The following is a 20,723-nucleotide window of genomic DNA, read 5'->3' as shown; positions in this document are numbered from 1 at the left end:
ACCTGGATGGTTTTTATTGTTTGAGTGTTTAACTTCTGTTGGCCTTTGTTACTGTTTTTATTTATACTGTTTCCTCCCGTTTTAACTAATGTTGCACTGTACAGCTAGCCTGGAAATCAGGACCCAAATCCGAAAGATTAAGGATCTGGCACTGAGAAATGAAAATGGCCCAACTCGAGGGGCAGCACCAAGCATGCATTTGAAAATCTCACTGCACGCAATTGGATAACACTACAACCAATCGCAACAATACACGGGGTTAGCTACCAGCAGAGCTAACTGGTAGATTAAGCTCTTGGCGTATCCGTTTGACAAAACAGCAAAAACGTCCTTCTTGCAAAAGAACGATTCGAGCGCAGTCTTCAGTTCCTCTTTAGATAAAAAGCCAAGTCTAACTCGTTCATTGTAGCGGCCAAAGCCATTTCAAACAACTGGTGTTCATCCATAGCCATCTTGCAATGTTTACTAACGACTTCGACGTTGCAGTGCTGTCGTCATCTGTACATGTCTTGTATGTCTGGTGAGCCAAAGAAAAATTTCCACCCTGGTGGACAATAAAGATTTATTCTATTCTATTCTATTCTATTCTATTTAGCTCGCCTCTGGCCCGCCTATATCAGATACACCGATGTGATTGGTGCAGCTTGGCTACAAGGGCATAGTTAATGAGCATCATTACTGAATGCCAGAGTGACTCGCTGAGCAAATTCAAATTGTGCTCTCGCAAGAACTCCGGATTTCCAGGGTACTGTACAGCACCTTGTAACCATGGTTTTGAAAGGTGCTCTATAAATAAAGTTTCCTTACATACTTAGTTTTTCTCAGTGCTTTAGTACATTTCTCACTTCTCAGAACTGACCCGCTGTTGTTCAACCTTCTTTTGTACATTGTACATGCATGCATTTGATCCTCTACAATTGTCTGCTGTTTTTTACATGATCAATTGCTTATGTCATGTTGCTCAAAATATAACATACTGGATGTCTGTTGAATTGTCTTTCCTCCCTAAAACATCTAGGCATACGTTCATTGAATGTCTTTAAATGCAAAATGGTTGAACTCATTGTCATAATAGGTCAAGCAAGTTTTCCATACAGTACGTTCCAATTGTTCTTACAGAATTCTGAATTTGTCCAGAATTGATGAATTGTTCTCAGGTGAATCTTGACTTCTACTAATGAAGACGGTTGTGTGAAACATTAGATCAACCAGAACAACCTCTATGTAAAAAAGCTTGGAGGTGCACCAAATGAACCTTCAAATGGCAAGCATATCCAAAAAACAGAGCACAACGCAGTGTTACAATTTCTGACAATGGAAGAACAACAAGCATAAATGTGAATCCTGTCCAATCTCAAGCAATCCTAATCTCACAAAAAGGAATGCGTGACTTTGTACTGTTGAAAAGTACAAATTCCATACAGGAAAAAGTGCAGCCTTGTGCATTTTTAATCACTGCCATAAAAAAATGTAGCAGAAAATACCTAAAGAATCAGAAATGTATTCTGTATGTATCAGAAAATACCTAAAGAGCAGAATTTTATATTGACAACACGACTAAGCTTTTTAACAAAATTAAGCATCTTCTTTGTGAACAATGACACAAGGACTCGACATTCTGATGGAAGTTCATTGACAAAGACTTACTTTTGAGGAATGGACTCAAGATTTTGAGCAAGATACAGGCTTTTGCAGGTCATCCATTGTGTGGTGCTGTTTGTAATAATTGTTTTGAGAAATCGACTTACTGGTTTGCAAATGTGAAGTAGTATTTGAGAAATGTACCAAAGCGACTGAGAAAAACTGTAATACCAGTGAAAAAGGATGTTAGACATTTATGTCAAAGTTGTGCAATTAATAGAAAAACATGATTTCTGTGTTTAGAAGTCAACAAAGTTTCCACACCCTGTGCAGCTGCACTTTATTGCAAAGACTGTCCTCCCCTGAAAAAACACCCACATAAGATGTTTGTTTAAGCAACAATTACTACTCATATTTATGTTAATAGTGGCGGCACCCTGTAGTGGCTGTAGCAGTTATGACGTGAGCAAAGCAGGAAGTAAGGTGAGGAAGTATAAGAGCGTCATGTTTCTCAGAGGGGGTTGGCTGGGATGGCGGATGGGTCAAACAAACACAGGGCCACGTTCATAACCGACAACACGTAGCAACACGTTTTTTTAAACTGAAACGGGGGTGCGTTGAACACCCTGTTCAGTCCTTCCAGAAAAATGCAGTTTTTTTGTGATTGTTGCGGGCAAAAATCCTTGATTATGCGGCACGTTTTCTTAAAAAATGCGATGGAATATGCGGGATATTTATGCAATTTTATGCGATGAAATTGAGGGAACTTGCAAAAATTGCACAAAAAAAAATGCGGCCCCCGCATGAATATGCGGACTTTGGCAAATTATGCATTAAATTATGCGATCGCATAATCGCGTTTTTCTGTAGGGACTGCCTGTTGTGTGCGCAAGCACTCTGCCTTTTGATATCCACGAGTCGTATTAGAGGGTGGGAACAAAGGACATATATCATCGTATGGTTTGGAGGACTTGTTGTTATTGCAACGGTGCATCAGTGCTTTTCCTTCATGCATCTGCAGAGTGGATTGTACTTAAATATTTGATAAATGCATGTTGTCTGAGGCTTAACACACATTAAATGAAAACATCTTTTTTCTAGAGTGCAGTCTGTGGGAAATGAAGTGTATCAGAGAGCTACTGGAGCAGTGGTACAGATCCCTACAAAAGTAAAAACAAGGAATCTTTTCCAGATTTTAAGTACAACAGGCTACAGTGAATGTCAGATTAGATGACGCTGAGAATGAATTCACACGCTGCAAAACTATCATCAACGGCAGTCTGTTATATATACTGTGTTAAAATACGGCATGTATCACGCTCGCAGTCAAATTCATTAATTCAACATTGTCACTGAACAGGCTGATTTTCATTTTGACAATCTTCACTTAAAGCTAAAGCTTACTGCAGGTAACTGTTATTTTATTGGAGTAATGTAATGTAAATATGCTGCAAAGGACAGAATTATATTTGTTTTTAAATATGAATGGATCCCTTAATAGCCCTATACTGTATACTGTTATTTCATTTGGTTTATTTAGGCTCTTACAGACTGATACATTAACAGGATTAATAAGAAGTGTCTCTGAAATATTAACATATTCTGATGTTGATGTTGATATATGAGTTCCTGTAAAGAAAACTTCAGGGTACATATGCATTTTGTTAATTCGATTCCAGGTCGTTTATATGACCGTCTCACATAAAACATGTCGTCTTGCATAAAAGTTTTCCTTCTTTGTGAAAGACAAAAGATAAAAGAGAGGGTCTTACAAAGTGTCCGGAGATAAAAAAAAATAATAAGAATAACAGGAAGATGGATGTTGAATCAAAGGGTTGTCTGCTGATAAAAGCCCACTGTTGAGTGTTTGAACCGTGTGGAGAATCCTCTCTTATCTCTTGATATAACTGCTTCATATGAAAGCTATTTTGGGTGGCATTGTTTTTCAGAGATCTCTAAATTAAGAGACATTCAGGTTTACGGTAGCTTTTTTTTAACTGTCCAAATTCACTTTAAGCTCCCATAACCTTTACGACATGCATCACTTTACTGAAAAACAAGTATTTGGATTAAAGCACGTTTTCCAGATTTTTCCATGACTGTAGGAACTGTAGCCTTGAGATGATTTTAATATGAAAGATTAGATTTCTACAGTTCAACTTACTGTAATGTAGAAACTGGACTGGAAAGTCTTTTGAGACACAAGAAAATGGGGAAAAGAGGAGGTGAAATATTTTTTTTTTAAAGAAAAAGAAGAAAAAAAAGGCATAATGGCTTTAGACGTTCCACTTAATGTCCCAGAACAGCGGCGCTGCTTTCTCTGTGGCCGTGCCCATGACCTCCTCGTGCTGGAGAGGAAGAGAGGTCACTGAGTCTTCTTCCATCGAATGGGCTAGAGATGGCAGACAATAGAAAAGTAAAGGATTACAGCCTGAGCTGTATTTGCTTCAGATTGAAAATGAGCACATTGTTACATTACATTACATATCATTTAGCTGACATTTTTATCCAAAGCGAATTCTAATTAACCCTTGTGTTGTCTTCCCGTCGACCATGCAACTTTTTGTTTTTTGGGGTCAAAATTAAAACGTTTTTGTGTGTTTTTTTCCCCGAGTTTTTGAAACTTTTCCCGACATTTTTGTCACTTTTTTCAACGTTCTTTTATAAATGAAAAAAATCAAATGCTATGAAATTGAATAACACTTGTGAAGAGCAATGTAGGGAGCCATCCACGTTATTTATTTATTTTTAAATTTGGTTGAAAGAAACCCAAATTTCTGATATAGAAACCTTTTGAAAATGGGTCAGATTTGACCTGAGGACATCAGGAGGGTTAAGTGCTTTCAAACTTGAAGGTACAAACTCCAAACAACAAGTAGTAAGTGCAAGTACATTAGCTTCAAATAAGCCAAACTACAAAGAGCCATATGAAAGTGCAACTGTAAGTTGTTGTTTTTTTCAATTCAAACTGTAAATATACTCGAAAGTGTAGCTAACTAGCCGCGATCTGTACACATAGGATTGAAGGGACACTAGCAGCTAACGAAACCCCTAATATTCACAAAAATGCATTAAATTGAAATCGGACACAAGTGTTAGCTTTGTAACACATTGGGGTAGCTGTAATATAAGTGGCGTGACGAAATTTTATGCCGGCAGCTGGCAGCCGAGCCCCGTCAGTCCAGTAACCGAGAAACGGTGACTTTCACTGGGTATGGAGGTTGCCGCTTTCTCGTCAGACTGTGTGGAGCTCCTAGCTAAAGTCCGACATGTCTTACCAAATTTGCAATTAGCCATCAATTTTCGTAAAACTGTCCATATTTGAGCTTTATATAGTTGATTTCTCGCATAAAAAAGTCTCAGAAGTGAATTTAATAACGAAATAGCCCGACAAACAATATATAACTTTGCAGTGTCTGAAATATGAGACCTGCTGTCTCATCTCCAATGTATTTGTATGTGGTTCACTCAAACCAATCAGTGCGCAGCTCATCTAAATATTCATGAGCATACCATATTTGGAAGAAAAGCTCTTGTTCCAATAGAGCCATATTCACAGGGTAGTTAAGGGCCCATAAAATAGCACTCAGGCAATTTTCAGCCCAACCAATGTTACATACCCTATTATGAGACCTTAAGGAACAATGTGAAATACCCTATATAATCATTCTATCACCCCTTTAACTGCTGCACTTCGAATTCACCTCTTAAATGGAACAAATCGCGACGTGGAAGACTCGACAGGGTTTTCCATAGTAACAAGGGTCTCATTTATCTACATAAATACGTTTATTTATCTGTTACATTAAGGCAATGTGTGAATTGTTTAATGCGTTGTTTAGTATTGTGGATTAATCAACAGTATTTTCCAAAGTTCCATATTGACATGCACCTTAGCTACATAGTCCATAGTCCTGTCCATTCTTTGCAGGTGTGGTCTGGCAAGGATGCCTCGTCTTTGCTAACCCGTCCCTCCCTGCCCTCTAACGTGATTTCTGTTTTCATTTAATTTAGTTTAATATGGCTTTTCAGTTAACTACTTTGTTCACCTGTCTACCATAAGTTACAGAGGGGATACACAAAATATCAGGCCGTTTTTCACCAGATATTTTGTGTATCCCCTCCCCTAACATGCATAGGGTCTGTCCTATCATCATGTGTGTTATTTTCTGTGTTTGCCAGGTCACAATAAACATTGTTTAATTGTTTAATTAGTTAAGTTAATTTATCAACTTATCCTTGTGGAATAGTGGAATATTTTTTGTTAACTTCTCAGCTTAAGTGAATTATTATTTAACCTTTTACTATTATTATTATTTACTATTTATTATTTGTTGAACCATGGTATTAATAAAAACTACAGACTAGTAAGAGCTAAACTGTTGCTTTATTTATCCAATTTCCACCACCATGGAAAAAGTGGGCCTGAAACTCCTGGGCTGAAAAGTGGCCCCACTCCGGCCCTGGGTATAGGGTTTGACTATGTCCTGGATGTAAGCTGGGACTGTAAGCTGATCCGTTCGTGGCCCTGTATGCAAGTACTAGTGTCTTGAAGCGGATGCGGGCAGCAACTGGTAACCAGTGAAGGGAGCGAAGGAGAGGTGTAGTGTGAGAGAACTTGGGTGGGTTGAAGACCAGTCGAGCTGTCTTATACAGTAAGAGATTCAAATAATTGCACTTCTACAACACTGTCAGACTCACAGTTTAAACAAAAGGATCCATTTCTCAAATTGCGCATGGACCGAAAATGACTCTTCTTTTTAATGGTAAGTTACAGTTACAGTCGTGCGGAGCATTACCGTCACCTATTGCTGTCCGCCAAAAATATTTACTCACTATCTGACTACATTATTGTTAGCCTGACAAGCCAGACCCACATCAAGATGTTGGGTCTGCGAACACACCATTGGCAGAGCTCAATGCGAGGGGCGGGATAAACGGTTGTCTTTCAAATTCCCTCTGCACGCAATAGGATAGCGCTACAACCAATCAGAGCAACAAAAGTTGATAGATTAAACTTCTGCCGCACTTCGGCAAAACTCCGAACACATCTTTCTTTTCTAAGAATGACTTTGTGCCGTTCTTTGTTCTTTTCTCAAAGAAATACTTAACTCCAAGTCTTATCAACAGCAGCAGCCATCTCCTTTGTTTTCAAGTAGCAGGGAATTCACGCGGAACCGTCGCAACTCTGCCGTCATTATGTTAAGCCCGCCCACCGACTCTATACATGATGTGATTGGCCTGACTAGAGTTTGGTTTTTCCAGCTCACAAGCCAACGGAGAGTTGCTAGACTGACCCTGGCTGCAAATGACATTTGCTGCCGCTAGGGTGCATCTAGATTTCTAGGCTACATTATTGTGGTACTAATTGGAAAAAAACACTTGCATATATTGCATTTGTATGGTTCAGTTTTTGCGGTTTCAGTCACAAGCGCTACTATCCTCTCCGCCATTTTTACAAATTTGAAAACGTTGGTGGTCCCATAGCTTCCGCTTTGTAGCAAAGATGGCGGCCGTTGAGGGGCGAGTAGTGTCCAGCATTCCACGCTCAACGTTTTACACCATTTTGAGAGCAGCATCCGGGTACTCGTAGTGCTGCATTTGGCCATACTTCATACGCCAGAGTGAACGCATAAGGTACTTAAAAAAGCAAGTGTAAGTACAGAAGTGCGCGATTTGAGACACGCCAATTGTTTGTTTTTTTATTCCATGCTTTCTTCTTCCTTTTTAAAAGCACTTACTTGGGATGCAGGTGATCAGAGGCTCTTCCCATTGGCCGCCGGGCAGGCACTTGATTACAGGGTTCAGTTTCTGCACAAAGCCCTCCTCACAGTAATACCGCACCTTGGTGTTGGTCTCGTAACGCAACCGCTTCTTCCCAAACACCTTAGCGTTGGGAGCTTTGGGGGGCTCGCCACACAATGCTGTTGGATAGACGAAAAACGTAGAGACAACTTGGCTTCTACGTCCTTACCGCCAGTGCTGATTCAAAAATGAAAGGACAAATCCGGTGCAAAATGAACCTAGGGGTTAAATAACACATGTGTACCGAGTCGACTGTTCTCTGGAATATGTTTTAATGCTAATCGAATGTGACCAGTTTTAGCGCAAACCGCTAATTAGCTTGTTAATTAGTAGTGTTATTAACCCCTAGGTTCATTTTGCACCGGATTTGTCCTTTAAGACTGAGAAAAGGTGCAGTTCGAGTGAACTCACAGACGCCCTTCTTGCAGGTGTAGGAGAGGTGGTAGTTGCACGGTACGTCGCTCCAGCGGCCTCCGTCGTGCCACACCATCACCGCACAGTCCTCGCCTGACAGGAAGTAGCTATCAGGCTGCCCTTTGAACCAGTTCTCGTAGAGCTGACGGAGAGAGCACAGGAGATCAAAACAAAGTCACACGTAGAGCTGCAACGATAAGTCGATCGATAGAAAAATAATCGCCAATAATCGATAAAACTCAGTAAAACTCACCAGAGGATTCCCGTCCGACCAGCGGAAGTCTCCCTCGATGGTTCTGTCGTTCAGTCCAATCCACTGATATTCTCTGTATTTGTCTAAAAATAAAAGCAAGTGTGTGAGGAGAGACAGTAAGAGAGGGCTCACTGCAGTGTAACTTTATTCAGAATATATCAGGCGTTCTCAAACTTGTGACTCAAAGGTCCGCATCAGATTTTTATTTAAGGTCAAGAGGTCTGGAAAGATTGGCATTAACAAAATAAAACTCAATCAACTCACTTATAACTTTAAAGCAACATACGGTAAAGTTGAGTTTTCCTGGTCAACTTTTGTACCAATACCAACTGCATACCTGGGATTCGGTACGAATCAACTACGGTCCGTTACACGACTACTGTATATTCTCCGTCACTAGGTACTGTTATATATCGGTCTGGTGTCTTCGGAGGGGTGGGCGTGGTTGGCTGATTGACAGGGTTAGCCTGACACGTCACATGGGGAGGGGTGTGTTTGGTGAGGAATGTCAGATCTCACCGCCTCGCTGCCAGCATAGGCGGCAATTTATGTTTTCCTCTGTGGGTGCTCATGGGTGCATGCCTTTTACAAACAAAGTAGTCAAAAAAATTTGAATTTCAGAACCTTGGGAAATGGACAGCGGTCGACACGAACACACGCGCTTATTAACTCGATAATAAAGCCGTAAAGTAGGCCAGCTTTCAACTCAGGACAGTGCCACTTCTTACAAATACAGATAGGATTGGAGATGAGAAGTACCAACCAGACGGCCGACCGTCGGCAGAAAAGGCAGTTGGACTGATCAGTCTCCCCGAGTTGGTCAAAACCGTCGGTGCCTCGGAACACACCAAAGCGACGAGACGTAATACGTCTCCATAACAGCAGGCGGCGCTAATCTGTATTGTCGCCCAAAAAATGAAAACTAGCAGCTGATTGGACGAACGCGTCACGTGGGTCTGGCTGCTGCCAGACCCACGTGACAAATTTTGGATTTTTCAACCGGCCATTAATGGCGACTCATTCAGAATACGATCTCATGTTGTACTAAAATAGTTCACCGAAACATGTTTCTGAAAACATTTTAAGCCAGAAATAGGTCATGCAGTTGCTGAATCGGTCTTCATTTCAGATCGACAAAGGTCAGTTTAAAAGATTTTCTTCAGATTTTGAGAGGATTAGTCACGGTCATCCCGCTTGCCATTTCCGGGTGAGTCCCGATTGCCCTGTCTCCAACTTAGCATGTCAGATCGGCCAAAATGAAGGGCGACAGCTCCTCCAACGGACGACGGCACAGAACACACCGAACAGACTCGAGTCACCAACCTCACCAGACTGTCCAACGGCCGATTATCGGCCCGGTGTGTAGCTGCCTTAACTGACAATTGATCGCAATTTTATCAAAATCGCAATATGGACTAGTGCAATATCCAAATCGCAGAGGGGGCGCAATATTTGTTAAAGTCAAAATATGTGTCAAACCATTCACACACACAAACACACAAAGAGTATTGTGGTGCTTCAGAGACTCACTACATGACTAGTGTCATTTTTTTGGTGTTTCAATGAAAATGAGAATGATGATCCAAAAAATGGATCATTCCCTCCAATATCGTGAATCATATCGCAATCGCCACATCAGTCAAAATAATCGCAATTTGACATTTTCCTCATATCGTGCAGCCCTAACAGCGACATAACCAATCACAATATGATAGACGCTCCACTTAGCACCAACTGCAATGTTTAATTTTAAATGAATGTAGCCTACTGGCAGTCTGGCACACGTGGGTGCTCAGTATTTTCCGTGGGTGCTCAGGCTCCGGAGCACCCACGGTATCGGCGCCTATGGCTGCCAGATGAAACACCAACTTCAAAACCGTGACATTTTCTAGGAAAAAACTGATTGAATAAAGCAAAGACATGAAAGGTCGTTGTTGTGTCTCGTCCGGACAATTCTGAGAGGCCTCATTGTTAAAACAAATCCATCCCTTCGGATTGTTCAGGAGTCTGAATTGAATGTTAGTTAGACAAAAGATCACTAGTTTGATATCTGCTGCAAGAAATATGTCCATCTCATGCATGCTAAACAGGCCTACCAGGCACAGGTCTGAGGGGGCTTACTCACAAAATGTTGCTTAAAAAACCCACAAAACAATCACAAAATGACTGCAGGGATGCAAAACAACCACAAAGAGGCGCCAAATGACTAAAAATAGAAACAAAATGACCAAATACATACACATTACTATTGCAAACAACCCAAAATGAGTACAAAGAGACACAATACGACCACATAGACAAGACTAAAAATACATGCGAAGCAATCACAAAAAGATGCTAAATGACTAATAATAACAATCACAGAGATGCAAAACGATTACAAAGTGACCAAAAGGGGGCGCACAATTAATAAAAATAGACGTACCGTAAAGAACAAAGAGACACAAAACGACCATATAGAAACGTAACACGTCTAAAGAAATAACAAAGAAAATCTTTTTAATAGGGCTGCACAATCAACTGGCGCAATATAGATATCGCAAAAGGTTGCGACATATCGCACTAGACACTACGAGATTTTTTGTGTTAGTTGAAAGAAATATCAGTAGAAAACTGCACTTTAAAGTGTAACTCAAGTGTAATTCAATGTTCAATTTGTTCAATAAAAGAATGTTAGAAATGATTTCCTTTTATTTGTTTTAAATTCAACTATTGATTTGTTCTATTGTAGAAGAATACTGAAAGCAGCAGAAATACAGAACTGAGTACATTTTAATATCTGTTAATTTATCGCAAGTAATGTCGTTTTCGCTGTATTCAACAACATTATCGTGTAGCGCATATTTTCCTTGTATCGTGCAGCCCTACTTTTTAATCCAGCTTTTAATTTGATACAGCCTTTGTTTTTGAGTTTTAATCAATTACATTCGTCTTGGGCGGCACTACGTGCTGGACGGAGCCAAGGTGCCTCTGCAAAATAGCCTCGGGAAGGAACTTGTTTTGGTGGAATGTGTACGTTCAAAAGTAGGTTAGTCGTGCAACAGAAAACTCAGATTGGACAGATAGTCTAGCTAGCTGTCTGGATTTACCCTGCAGAGATCTGAGGAGCAGTTAACCATAGTCCTCAGAAATCCACCGGGGATTAGAATTACAACACAAAGAAAGAGGAAGAGGACGGACATCCAGCCTAAAATGAAAGACATCTGGCGGAATTTCTGGCAGCACCTGAACAATCCCGGAAATGAAACGTCTTCGATATAGACTAGCACAGTGGTTCTCAAACTTTTTTCAATAATGTACCCCATTTGAATTATGTTACGCCAAGTACCCCCTGACCAGCGATAGATTTACCAAACAACAGCCATGTGACTGAACAACATTTAAATGCTGATGAAAAAAGGCAACAAAAACTTGAAAAGCGTCGGTAGAAAGAAGGAAGTAAGGCAAGAATAGGTGGAAAATAATATCAAAAACTTAGAAAACAGCGACAAAAACTTGTCAAAAAAAAAAAAAAACAGTAGAAAGAAGGAAGACACACTTCGAAAAAAGTGACAAAAACCTTGAAAAAGGCGGAATTGTTTTTTGAAAAAAAATCGACAAAAATTTCGACAAACTTGGAGAAAAGAAGAAGACAGTAGAAAAAAGGAAGGAAGGACGGCAAGAACAGGTCGTGACAAAAAGCGACAAAAACTTTTAAAAAATGACAAATTTCAAAAAACGGCGACAAAAACTTCGAAAAAAAACGCTCACGTACCCCCTGCAGTCCTCCAAAGTACCCCTTGGGGTACACATACCCCCATTTGAGAAACACTGGACTAGCAGATCCCTAAAGCGTTGATCTAAGAGATACAGTGTTCTTCCAGGGTTTTACCGTTGATGTAGTCCTGCTCCTCGGGGGTCATGACGGAAAGAAGATGTCCGCCACACATGCGGCAGTGCTGCTCCGCGGCCTCCCAGCTCTGCCGCTTGGAAAAGTGATGATAACAAAAGCTCTGAAACTTCTCCCAGCCGGGCTCACACACCTCCAGGTCTGAATGGGACGGAGACACAACGTATGAGTATGAATCAGTAGGAAGTAGGTCTTTCTATACTTGGAAGATTATGTGTCTGTGTGTGTGACAGCGAACCTTTCTGGCACAAGTCTCCTCCGTAACCGGGTAAGCACGCGCAGCTTGGTGATTCCCCGTCGACACAAGTGCCTCCGTTCAAACACGGGTTGTCCAGGCAGGAGTCTGCAGCTGTATGAAGATGATGGTACTTATTAACAGAGCTTTTTAGCCCCAAACTGTAAACTCTATGTACCTAGAGGGGGTTCGATCTGGACAAAGACAAAATGCAACTGACAACTTACATATTCATTTCTGTTCTAAGACCAGCGGCATGCTAAGTTGCTAGCTAAATTAGCCAACTATACTGAGTAGGGCTGCACAATTAATCGCAATTGTATCGAAATGGCAATATGGACTAGTGCAATATCCAAATCGCAGAGGGGCGCAATATTTGTTAAAGGCAAAATATGTGTCAAACCATTCTAAAATAAGGTATTTTGGTGCTGCAGAGACGTCCCGGCCTACCTATCCTACAGACTAAAGAAAAAATCTTTGTTTGGTACAGATCCTCGCAAAAATCACACTGTAATCATTTTAATTTCTTTCAATGTTAATAATTTTCAATGAAAATGAGAATAATGATACAAAAATGATCATTCCCTCCAATATCGTGAATCATATCGCAATATCAGTCAAAACAATCGCAATTAGATATTTTCCTCATATCGTGCGGCCCTACTACTGAGCTGAACGTGTGTGTGTGTGTGTGTGTGTGTGTGTGTGTGTGTGTGTGTGTGTACCATTCTAGAAGAAACTGTCTGGAGATAGCCAATAAACTAACTTTTCACATTACGTGTTTCCTTTGAAATGTATTTGTCAGGGACCGTGTACTAAAGCATTCATCTTTCAGATTTAGCTTCAAGCTGTTTTCCAACTGAATAGAAGTTATACTATGGCTTATAATTGTTTATTTTTTCTGACAACCCCATTTCTTAAATGCATGGGTCCTGCACCGCCACAAACAAGTTCAGAGAGGAATTTTTTACTGCCAGATTTATAACCTTTCTTTAACATCTCATTTTCAAATGAAGTTTCCCTACACAGAGTCACCAGCAGAGGGGGCTGTCACATCAGGTATGGGACCCACTGCTCAATTATTACATGTTCCAGTGTGATTGGTAAAAAGCCTAACCCTAACCCTTTTACTGCCAGATTTATAACCATTCTGTAACATCTAATTTTCAAATGAAGTTGCCCTACACAATGGGGTTCAGAGCCTTCAGCCATTCTGCCCCTCACATTTAGAACTCCCTCCCTCTATCCATCCGTACCATAGAGTCTCTCCCCACCTTTGGAACTCTCTCAAAACTCACCTATTACGAAAGGCCTACCCTACATAACTCCACTCTCCATTCAAATTCATGGATGTATTGCTTTCTTTTAATTTTCTATCTGAATTTTTAAATGTTTGTTTTGCCTTTTTATCTGTATTTTGCTTGTTTTAACGGTAAGGCCTCCTGCACACTGGCTGCGTGGCGTGAACGTGTCAGCTGCGTGGCGTGTCCGTTTTTATTTCGGCTCCCATGTTAACAGGTAAGAGCGTGTGCGCTGCCTGCGTGACACGCACGGCTCAGGCGTGGCTCGAGCCGCTCCGAAAACGCGTGCATGCTAGAAATAGGACCGACGCCAATTTTTCACGCGACACGCAAGCGTGTTGGAAGCGTTTCCAGGAAAGGGGAATATGAAAAGATGTTTATATGTTATTTTGACACGAATACATTTAATAAATGACATTTTGATGTTTGAAAGACATAAATGCAGATATAAATGTAATTTAAAAAAATAAAAAATAAATAATTATCGATTTTCTAATATTGCACCTGTCAATACAGAACCAAATATTCTGTAGCCTATTTTGCCGTCAATACTGCCGACGTTGTCTTTTATCAATGGGAAACATCCATGTGTCCAAACAAGGCTAGCAGCAGCAGCGCCGCATCAGACTCGTTTCTGGTGTGCAAAGATATAGAAAACGCCACGCAGCCGCCACGCAGCTGACACGCAACGCTCAGGCCACGCTCACGTCACGCAGGCAGTGTGCAGGGCACGTAAGGTGTCCTTGAGTGCTATGAAAGGCGCCCATAAATAAAATGTATTATTATTATTATTATTATTATTATTATTATTATTACAGAGTCACCAGCAAAGGCAGCTTATTGTATATTTTTTGTAAAATTGTAAATTTCTATTGTATTGTTATACTGTATACTTAACAGTATTTTTTTTTTAGATTTCTTACTGTCCTTTCTGTTTTTATTCTTTATATGTTAAGTGATGTAGTGTTGTACGTTGAGAGCGAAGATTAACCCGAGTCAAATTCCTTCTGGCCAATAAAGCTGATTCTGATTCTGTAAGTTTTATTTCTAACAATACCCAAATCAACTTAAAGAACCTTTTGGATACACATGGCTTTGTACGTTAACTTTAAGTGAATACACAAAGTGACTTCAAACTGAAATGGTATTTTCACACTAAAAACTGTTGAAGGTGCAGCTCGGTGTTCATTTACCCAGCAGCTTTTCGCCACACTTTGATTCTTACAACATGATTCTTTTGTGTCATCCTTTCAAACTGAATGTGCCTTTTCACTTGTAGCAATTTAACCCTTGTGTTGTCTTCCCGTCGACCGTGCGTTGTTTTGTTTTTCTTGGTCAACATTTAAAATTCAAACTTATTTTTAACGTTTTGGTCGACTTTTTGACACTTTTGTAATTTTTGCAGATGTTTTTATCGATTTTTTAAAACGTTTTTGTTGGTTGTTTTGCCCACGTTTTTGAAGCTTTTTCCAAGATTTTTGTCACCTTTTTCAACATTCTTTTATGAATTTATTTTCAAATGCTATAAAATTGAATAAAACACCCAAATTCAATGACAGTAGTGAACTGATCATTTATTTTACTTGTGAAGAGCGTCATATGGAACCATCCATTTTTTTTTGACAATTTGGTTGAAAGAAACCCAAAATTTCTGATATAGAAACTTTTTGAAAATGAGTCAAATTTGAGGACAACAGGAGGGTTAAAGATGTTTTGTCTTTGGACTTTTTGAACTTGAAGAATAGACTCAGTTTTCAAACAATCTAAAAATGGTTAATCAAACCCTTCTTGTGTAACACGGCGAGGAGATGCCTGTTGTGAGCTTACTGTGTGTTATCCTCTGGGAATTCATTCCAAATCGGACGCTAATCTCTCCGCCGTGCTGAGTCAGCTTGAGGTGCTAGATTGCAGCGTGCATGTGGCATTTTCAGAGACAGATGTTCCTTCCAAACAAACTAACACCAGCTGCTGTTTCTGGTGTTTGTGTATCGCGGTCAATTAAGGTTCCTACTTGCCATTTACCAGAAGTGTAGATTTGTGTACTTTGGTCCAGTGTTCTCTCACTTTAAAATACTGTATGTGTGCGGTCATTTTTTAAAGGGGTGATTGAATGCAAAACCGATTTTACCTTGTCATAGTTGAATAATGACAGTTTAGTGGGTAACTAGGACATACATAGAACCTCAAAATCCCATTGACACCTCTTTCCTCTGCAAATCTCACAATTTGAAACTGCCTCTGAAAACCGGCAAATCTCAATAAGCCGCCTAGTTGACGTCAACTCGGCAGCTCCTCCTCATTTGGTTCTAGTCTCTATCTTTGTCACGTCCAAACACATAGGCCACTAGCTAACTGATCTGAGGTCAGTTAGTCTTCTAAATCTAGGTCGCGCAAATTTCAGACACTTTTTACATTGTTCGCCTGCTCTTGCATTACTAAATTCACTTCTGAGACTTTTTTATGCAAGAAATCAACTATGTAGAGGTCAAATATGGGCCGTTTTACGAAAATTGATGGCTAATTGCAAATTTTGTCCGACTGTGTGTCGCAGTTCAGCAGGAGCTCAGCAGGCTACGTGACAGCGGCCGGTGCTGCCTCGCCGCCCGGCATGTCCTACTTCATAGACCCCCCGGCTCACTATGAGCTAGCTGGATCTCAGTCACGAAGGGAAGCCTGCGGCGCTCCATACCCGCGCAAAGTCACTGGTTCTGGGTTACTGGACTACAAAATGCCGAGGCCCTGATGGAGCTCCAGGGCCTGCAGCTAGCCGCGATTCATAGGATTGAAGGGACAGTAGCAGCTAACGAAATCCCTAATGTTCACAAAAATGCATTAAATTGAAATCGGACACCATAGTTAGCTTTATAAGACATTGGGGTACATGTTCTGTAAGTGGCGTGACGAAATTCAAACTGTAAATATACAAAAGTTATGCCGAAAGTGTAGCAACGATTATTATTAAATGGGACACATAGCCTAGCTTGCAGCTCCGGAGCCCCGAGCCCCGGTCGTCCAGTAACCGAGAAACGGTGACTTTCACTGGGTATGGAGGTTGACGCTTTCTCGTCAGACTGTGTGGAGCTCCTAAAGTCCGACATGCCTTACTAAATTTGCAATTAGCCATCACTTTTAGTAAAACGGCCCATATTTGAGCTTTATATAGTTGATTTCTCACTTAAAAAAGTCTCAGAAGTGAATTTAATAACGAAATAGCCCGACAAACAATGTATAACTTTGCAGTGTCTGAAATATGAGACCTGCTGTCTCGTCTCCAGTGTGTTTCTATGGGGTTCGCTCAAACCAATCAGCGCGCAGCTCATCTAAATATTCATGAGCATACCATATTTGGAAAAAAAGTTCTTGTTCCAAATAGAGCCATATTCACAGGGTAGTTAAGGGCCTAATAAAATAGCATTCGGGCAATTTTCAGCCCAACCAATGTTACATACCCTATTAGGAGACCTTAAGGAACAGTGTAAAATACCCTATATAATCACTCAATCACCCCTTTAAAGGAATGACGCATGTTATGTTCTTCCCAGTTTAACTTACCCCTGTAGGCGGTAAGCAGTGGTGGAATGTAACTAAGTACATTTACTCAAGTACAAATTTAGAGACTTCTCATGCCACTTTCTACTTGTACTCCGCTACATTTCAGAGAGAAATGTTGTACTTTTTATTCCACTACTTTAATCTGACATTTTTAGTTACTAGTTACTTTAGTTTTAAAATACGTTTTATTATAAATTAAACTACGCAACAATATATAGGCCCCTACATTACAGTTGAAATAATTAGCTGATTTTGACTTAAGTAAAGGATCTGAATACTTCTTTCACCACTGGCGGTTAATCATGATTATAACACTGGGCAGATTATTTTAAGAGCTTGTTCCTTTTTGTTCATTATGTTGATGTACCTATGAAGTTAACTATGGACAAAGACAGAACGCAATTGTCAACTTATATATTCATTTCTGTTCTAAGAACAGCGACATGCTAGGTTGCTAGATAAATTATCAAACTACTGAGCTGCGTGCTTGTGTGTGTGTGTGTGTGTGTGTGTGTGTGTGTGTGCGTGCGTGCGTGCGTGCGTGCGTGCGTAACGAGTGTTTCCATAATGTGTGATGACATATATCCGTTTTTTATTCATTTTCCTAAATTATGTATTTTTGTGTATGTAATCCAGGGAATCAATCAAACTAGCGTCGGCATGTTTCTTCAGTGCACTCAAGGGATTTTTTTTATTTATTTTTTTCATTTTAAGAATGGCTTTTATCTATTTTTGCAAGCAAAATCTTTATATATCCATTAGTAGGAATTTCAGACACTCAAATGATCTCGTCAAATAATACTTTTCTAGAAGAAACTTTCTGAAAATAGCCAATAAGAGACAGATGTTTCCATACATCTAGTGGCATCATTGCCGAGGATGAACATTCAACAACAATCCAGGGGCCGCAATGTTCGTCTATCACAAGAACTAAACGACTAAAATGACTGGTGTCTCTCCATAACACAACGCAGGATCACACCTGTTACATGTGCAGTGCTTCTTTTTCTTACCTGAAATGCCTCCTGATCCTGCAGCAACGTTGGCAGCCACGGCAGAGTACTCTGGGAACATGGTGGGAGCGGTGATTGTCACATCACTGCTGTCGCTGCTGAGCGTCCGACCGGAGCTTTCCTCCTCATTATCCAGATGCCATGTGCATACCTTAACTGAAGGCTCCTCTGTGCTGGTCTGCCCCGCACCTCCCTCTGATGATCCATGTTCTGTTGAGACACTTTATTATTATATGTCCACGGTAGGCATGGGCCGGTATATGATTCCGACGTTATGATAACCGTCAGTAAAAATATCACGGTTTTACGGTATTGCAATCACAGATTTATAATGTTTTATTTTTGAAATGTCTGGGTTAAAAAAAAAAAAAAAATTATTTTATTTTTTAACACACTGCACACTAGAGCCCGGCCGATATTATCGGCCGATATTATTGGCCAATATTAGGCATTTTCCAAACTATCGGTATCTGTATTTATAATGGCCGATAAATGAATATTTAAAAAATAAAATAAAAACGGACGAAACACCCTTCAACCATGTTCTGAGTGTTGGCGTTACACAGTTTGTCCACCAGAGGACGCTCTACAACGTCTTGGTTGGCAACACTCGTGTTTAACCCTTTAAGTTTCATATCTTAAGTTTGTATTTTTATACATTTTATTTATCAGAACTTTACTATATTTTGATTTTCCTCTGTTCTGTTGTGACAATAAAACAAACTTTTTTAGTGAGGACTCATAAATAACTACAAATAACTAATGTTAGGGAAATCTGTTTATGTTTTGTTACGCGCATTTGTTTTTTATATATATATCGGCGGATATATCGGAATATCAAATTTTTAAATCGCCAAATATTTGTATCGATATCGGCCTTAAAGACATAGTTTAAAGAAATGAAAACAACCCAGAGCAGTTTTGTCTCCTATCCCAGAACGCATCTGTGGTGCAGCCAATGCAAGACTAGTTATAATAAACATTCATCTTTACTTCATTCACTTGTTTCTCCTGATTGAACTCTTTTTAATTTTGATTGAGAAGTGGATTAAACTGCAGTGGTTGCAGACATTTTGATACTTTTCATTGCCACTGCGATGGATTAACCTTCGATCCTCCACTGAAGTGTAAGCTACAAACATTTCAGAAACACATTTGAAACCTACAGGGTGAGTGTCTGGTGGACTATTCCTTTAAACTCACCAGTGATGCCGCTGGTGGGGATCTCAGTCACTTCTGGCTCCTTAGAGACGTCTTCAGATCCGTTAGCCAAAGGAGGCTCTGCGCTGTACTCCAGATCGGAGCGAGACTCCTGCGCTGTGGAGGACGAAGAAGAAGCCTCTGGTTCCCAGCCCAGTGTGAGAGTCACATGAGGGATCAGAGTGATTTTTACATCTGCTGGATGAGGTGCATCAGTGGCATCCTCGCCGTCCGTTCCCGCAGACGTGTGGTCCAGAGTCGGATTTGTCAGCTCTGCGCTTCCTCCTGACGGTTCACCCGATTCCTCTCCGGAATCTTGTTCCCTCCCCTCCGGATCGCTGTCTGTGATATTTTGGGTTTTGTTGAAGAATACCTCTGGGCTTTCTCTTAATACCTCCCGTTCGAGTTTGTCCTGGATGGCGTCCAGAGGTTCGGCCCCAGATGGAGTGTTGCTTTCAGGTATGAAGGTTATAATCTCTGGGGAGCTGACATCAGTGGCATCCTCGCCGTCCGTTCCCGCAGATGTGTGGTCCGTTGACAGAGTCGGATTTGTCAGCTCTGCGCTTCCTCCTGACGATTCACCCGATTCCTCTCTGGAATCTTGTTCCCTCCCCTCCGGATCGCTGTCTGTGATATTTGTGGTTTTGTTGAAGAATACCTCTGGGCTTTCTCGTAATACCTCCCGTTCGAGTTTGCCCTGAACCAGAGGTTCGGCCCCAGATGGAGTGTTGCTTTCGGGTATGAAGGTTGTTATCTCTGGGGAGCTGGCTTCAACCTCCACAGAAGGAAGAGACGGGGTTACAGACACAGGCGATGTCAACAAGGTGACGGGATCACTGTTCAGGACCGGGGCGTTTACACTGGAGTCCTCTGTGACTGTGAAGACCTCTGCTGTCGGGGTTTCTGCAGGGTTAACGTGTCCACTGTGGTCGGTTGGATCATCTGAAACGGTCTCCTGTGAAGTGCTACTGGAGTCCTCATCATCATGCCGGACCGGGGGGGATGACTCCACGGTTACACCTGAGGGCTCTGCGGTGTGATCAGAACCTGCCAAAGAAAAGGGATCATCAAAACATTTTCTGCTTGACATAAAAGCAGAAAATGTTTTTCTTTTCGTGTTGGTTCTACTTCTACTTCATTACATTTCAGGGGAAAATATTATACTTTTTACTCCACTACATTAAAGGGGAACTATGCAGTTTTTTTAGCTTAATTTACCTTAACTTTTACATTACATGTCATTTAGCTGACGCTTTTATCCAAAGCAACTTACAATTGCTATGCATCAGAGGTCCTCTGGAGCAACTATGGGTTAAGTGTCTTGCTCAGGGATACATTGGTTGGTGTATTGCAATGGGAATTGAACCCAGAACTCCCACACCAAAGGCATGTGTCACAGCCACTGCGCCATCACCACCACCAACTTCATTGAACAGCTTCAGAGTCATTGGAATGGTTATATGACTTCTTTCGAGTTGAA

At 40.8% G+C, this 20,723-nt stretch overlaps 1 protein-coding gene and 1 long non-coding RNA gene across 2 annotated transcripts in view; one reads left to right on the top strand and one right to left on the bottom strand.

The window, feature by feature from the left end:
• Positions 1-2,768: 2,768 nt before the first annotated feature.
• bcan (brevican) overlaps positions 2,769-20,723 on the bottom strand; it is a 54,482-nt gene continuing 36,527 nt past the window's right edge. Inside the window, exons 8-16 of the mRNA XM_031319105.2 lie at positions 19,768-20,290; positions 19,247-19,488; positions 18,044-18,253; positions 12,181-12,291; positions 11,925-12,083; positions 8,054-8,136; positions 7,798-7,942; positions 7,323-7,505; positions 2,769-3,973 (exon numbers count right to left, since the gene is read on the bottom strand). Of these exons, the coding sequence (XP_031174965.1) occupies positions 3,858-3,973; positions 7,323-7,505; positions 7,798-7,942; positions 8,054-8,136; positions 11,925-12,083; positions 12,181-12,291; positions 18,044-18,253; positions 19,247-19,488; positions 19,768-20,290 (1,772 nt within the window). The 3' untranslated portion in view covers positions 2,769-3,857. The remainder of the gene's footprint in view (positions 3,974-7,322; positions 7,506-7,797; positions 7,943-8,053; positions 8,137-11,924; positions 12,084-12,180; positions 12,292-18,043; positions 18,254-19,246; positions 19,489-19,767; positions 20,291-20,723) is intronic.
• On the top strand, positions 14,767-20,352 carry LOC116064451. Its single transcript, XR_004108530.1, has 3 exons — positions 14,767-14,913; positions 15,846-15,848; positions 20,342-20,352. It is a non-coding gene; the product is annotated as an uncharacterized LOC116064451 (long non-coding RNA).

Source organism: Sander lucioperca, chromosome 10 (genome assembly GCF_008315115.2).
Source record: "Sander lucioperca isolate FBNREF2018 chromosome 10, SLUC_FBN_1.2, whole genome shotgun sequence".
NCBI lineage: Eukaryota > Metazoa > Chordata > Actinopteri > Perciformes > Percidae > Sander > Sander lucioperca.
The sequence above is the reverse complement of the archived record's forward strand: the minus strand, read 5'-3'. Positions and strand labels throughout refer to the sequence as shown.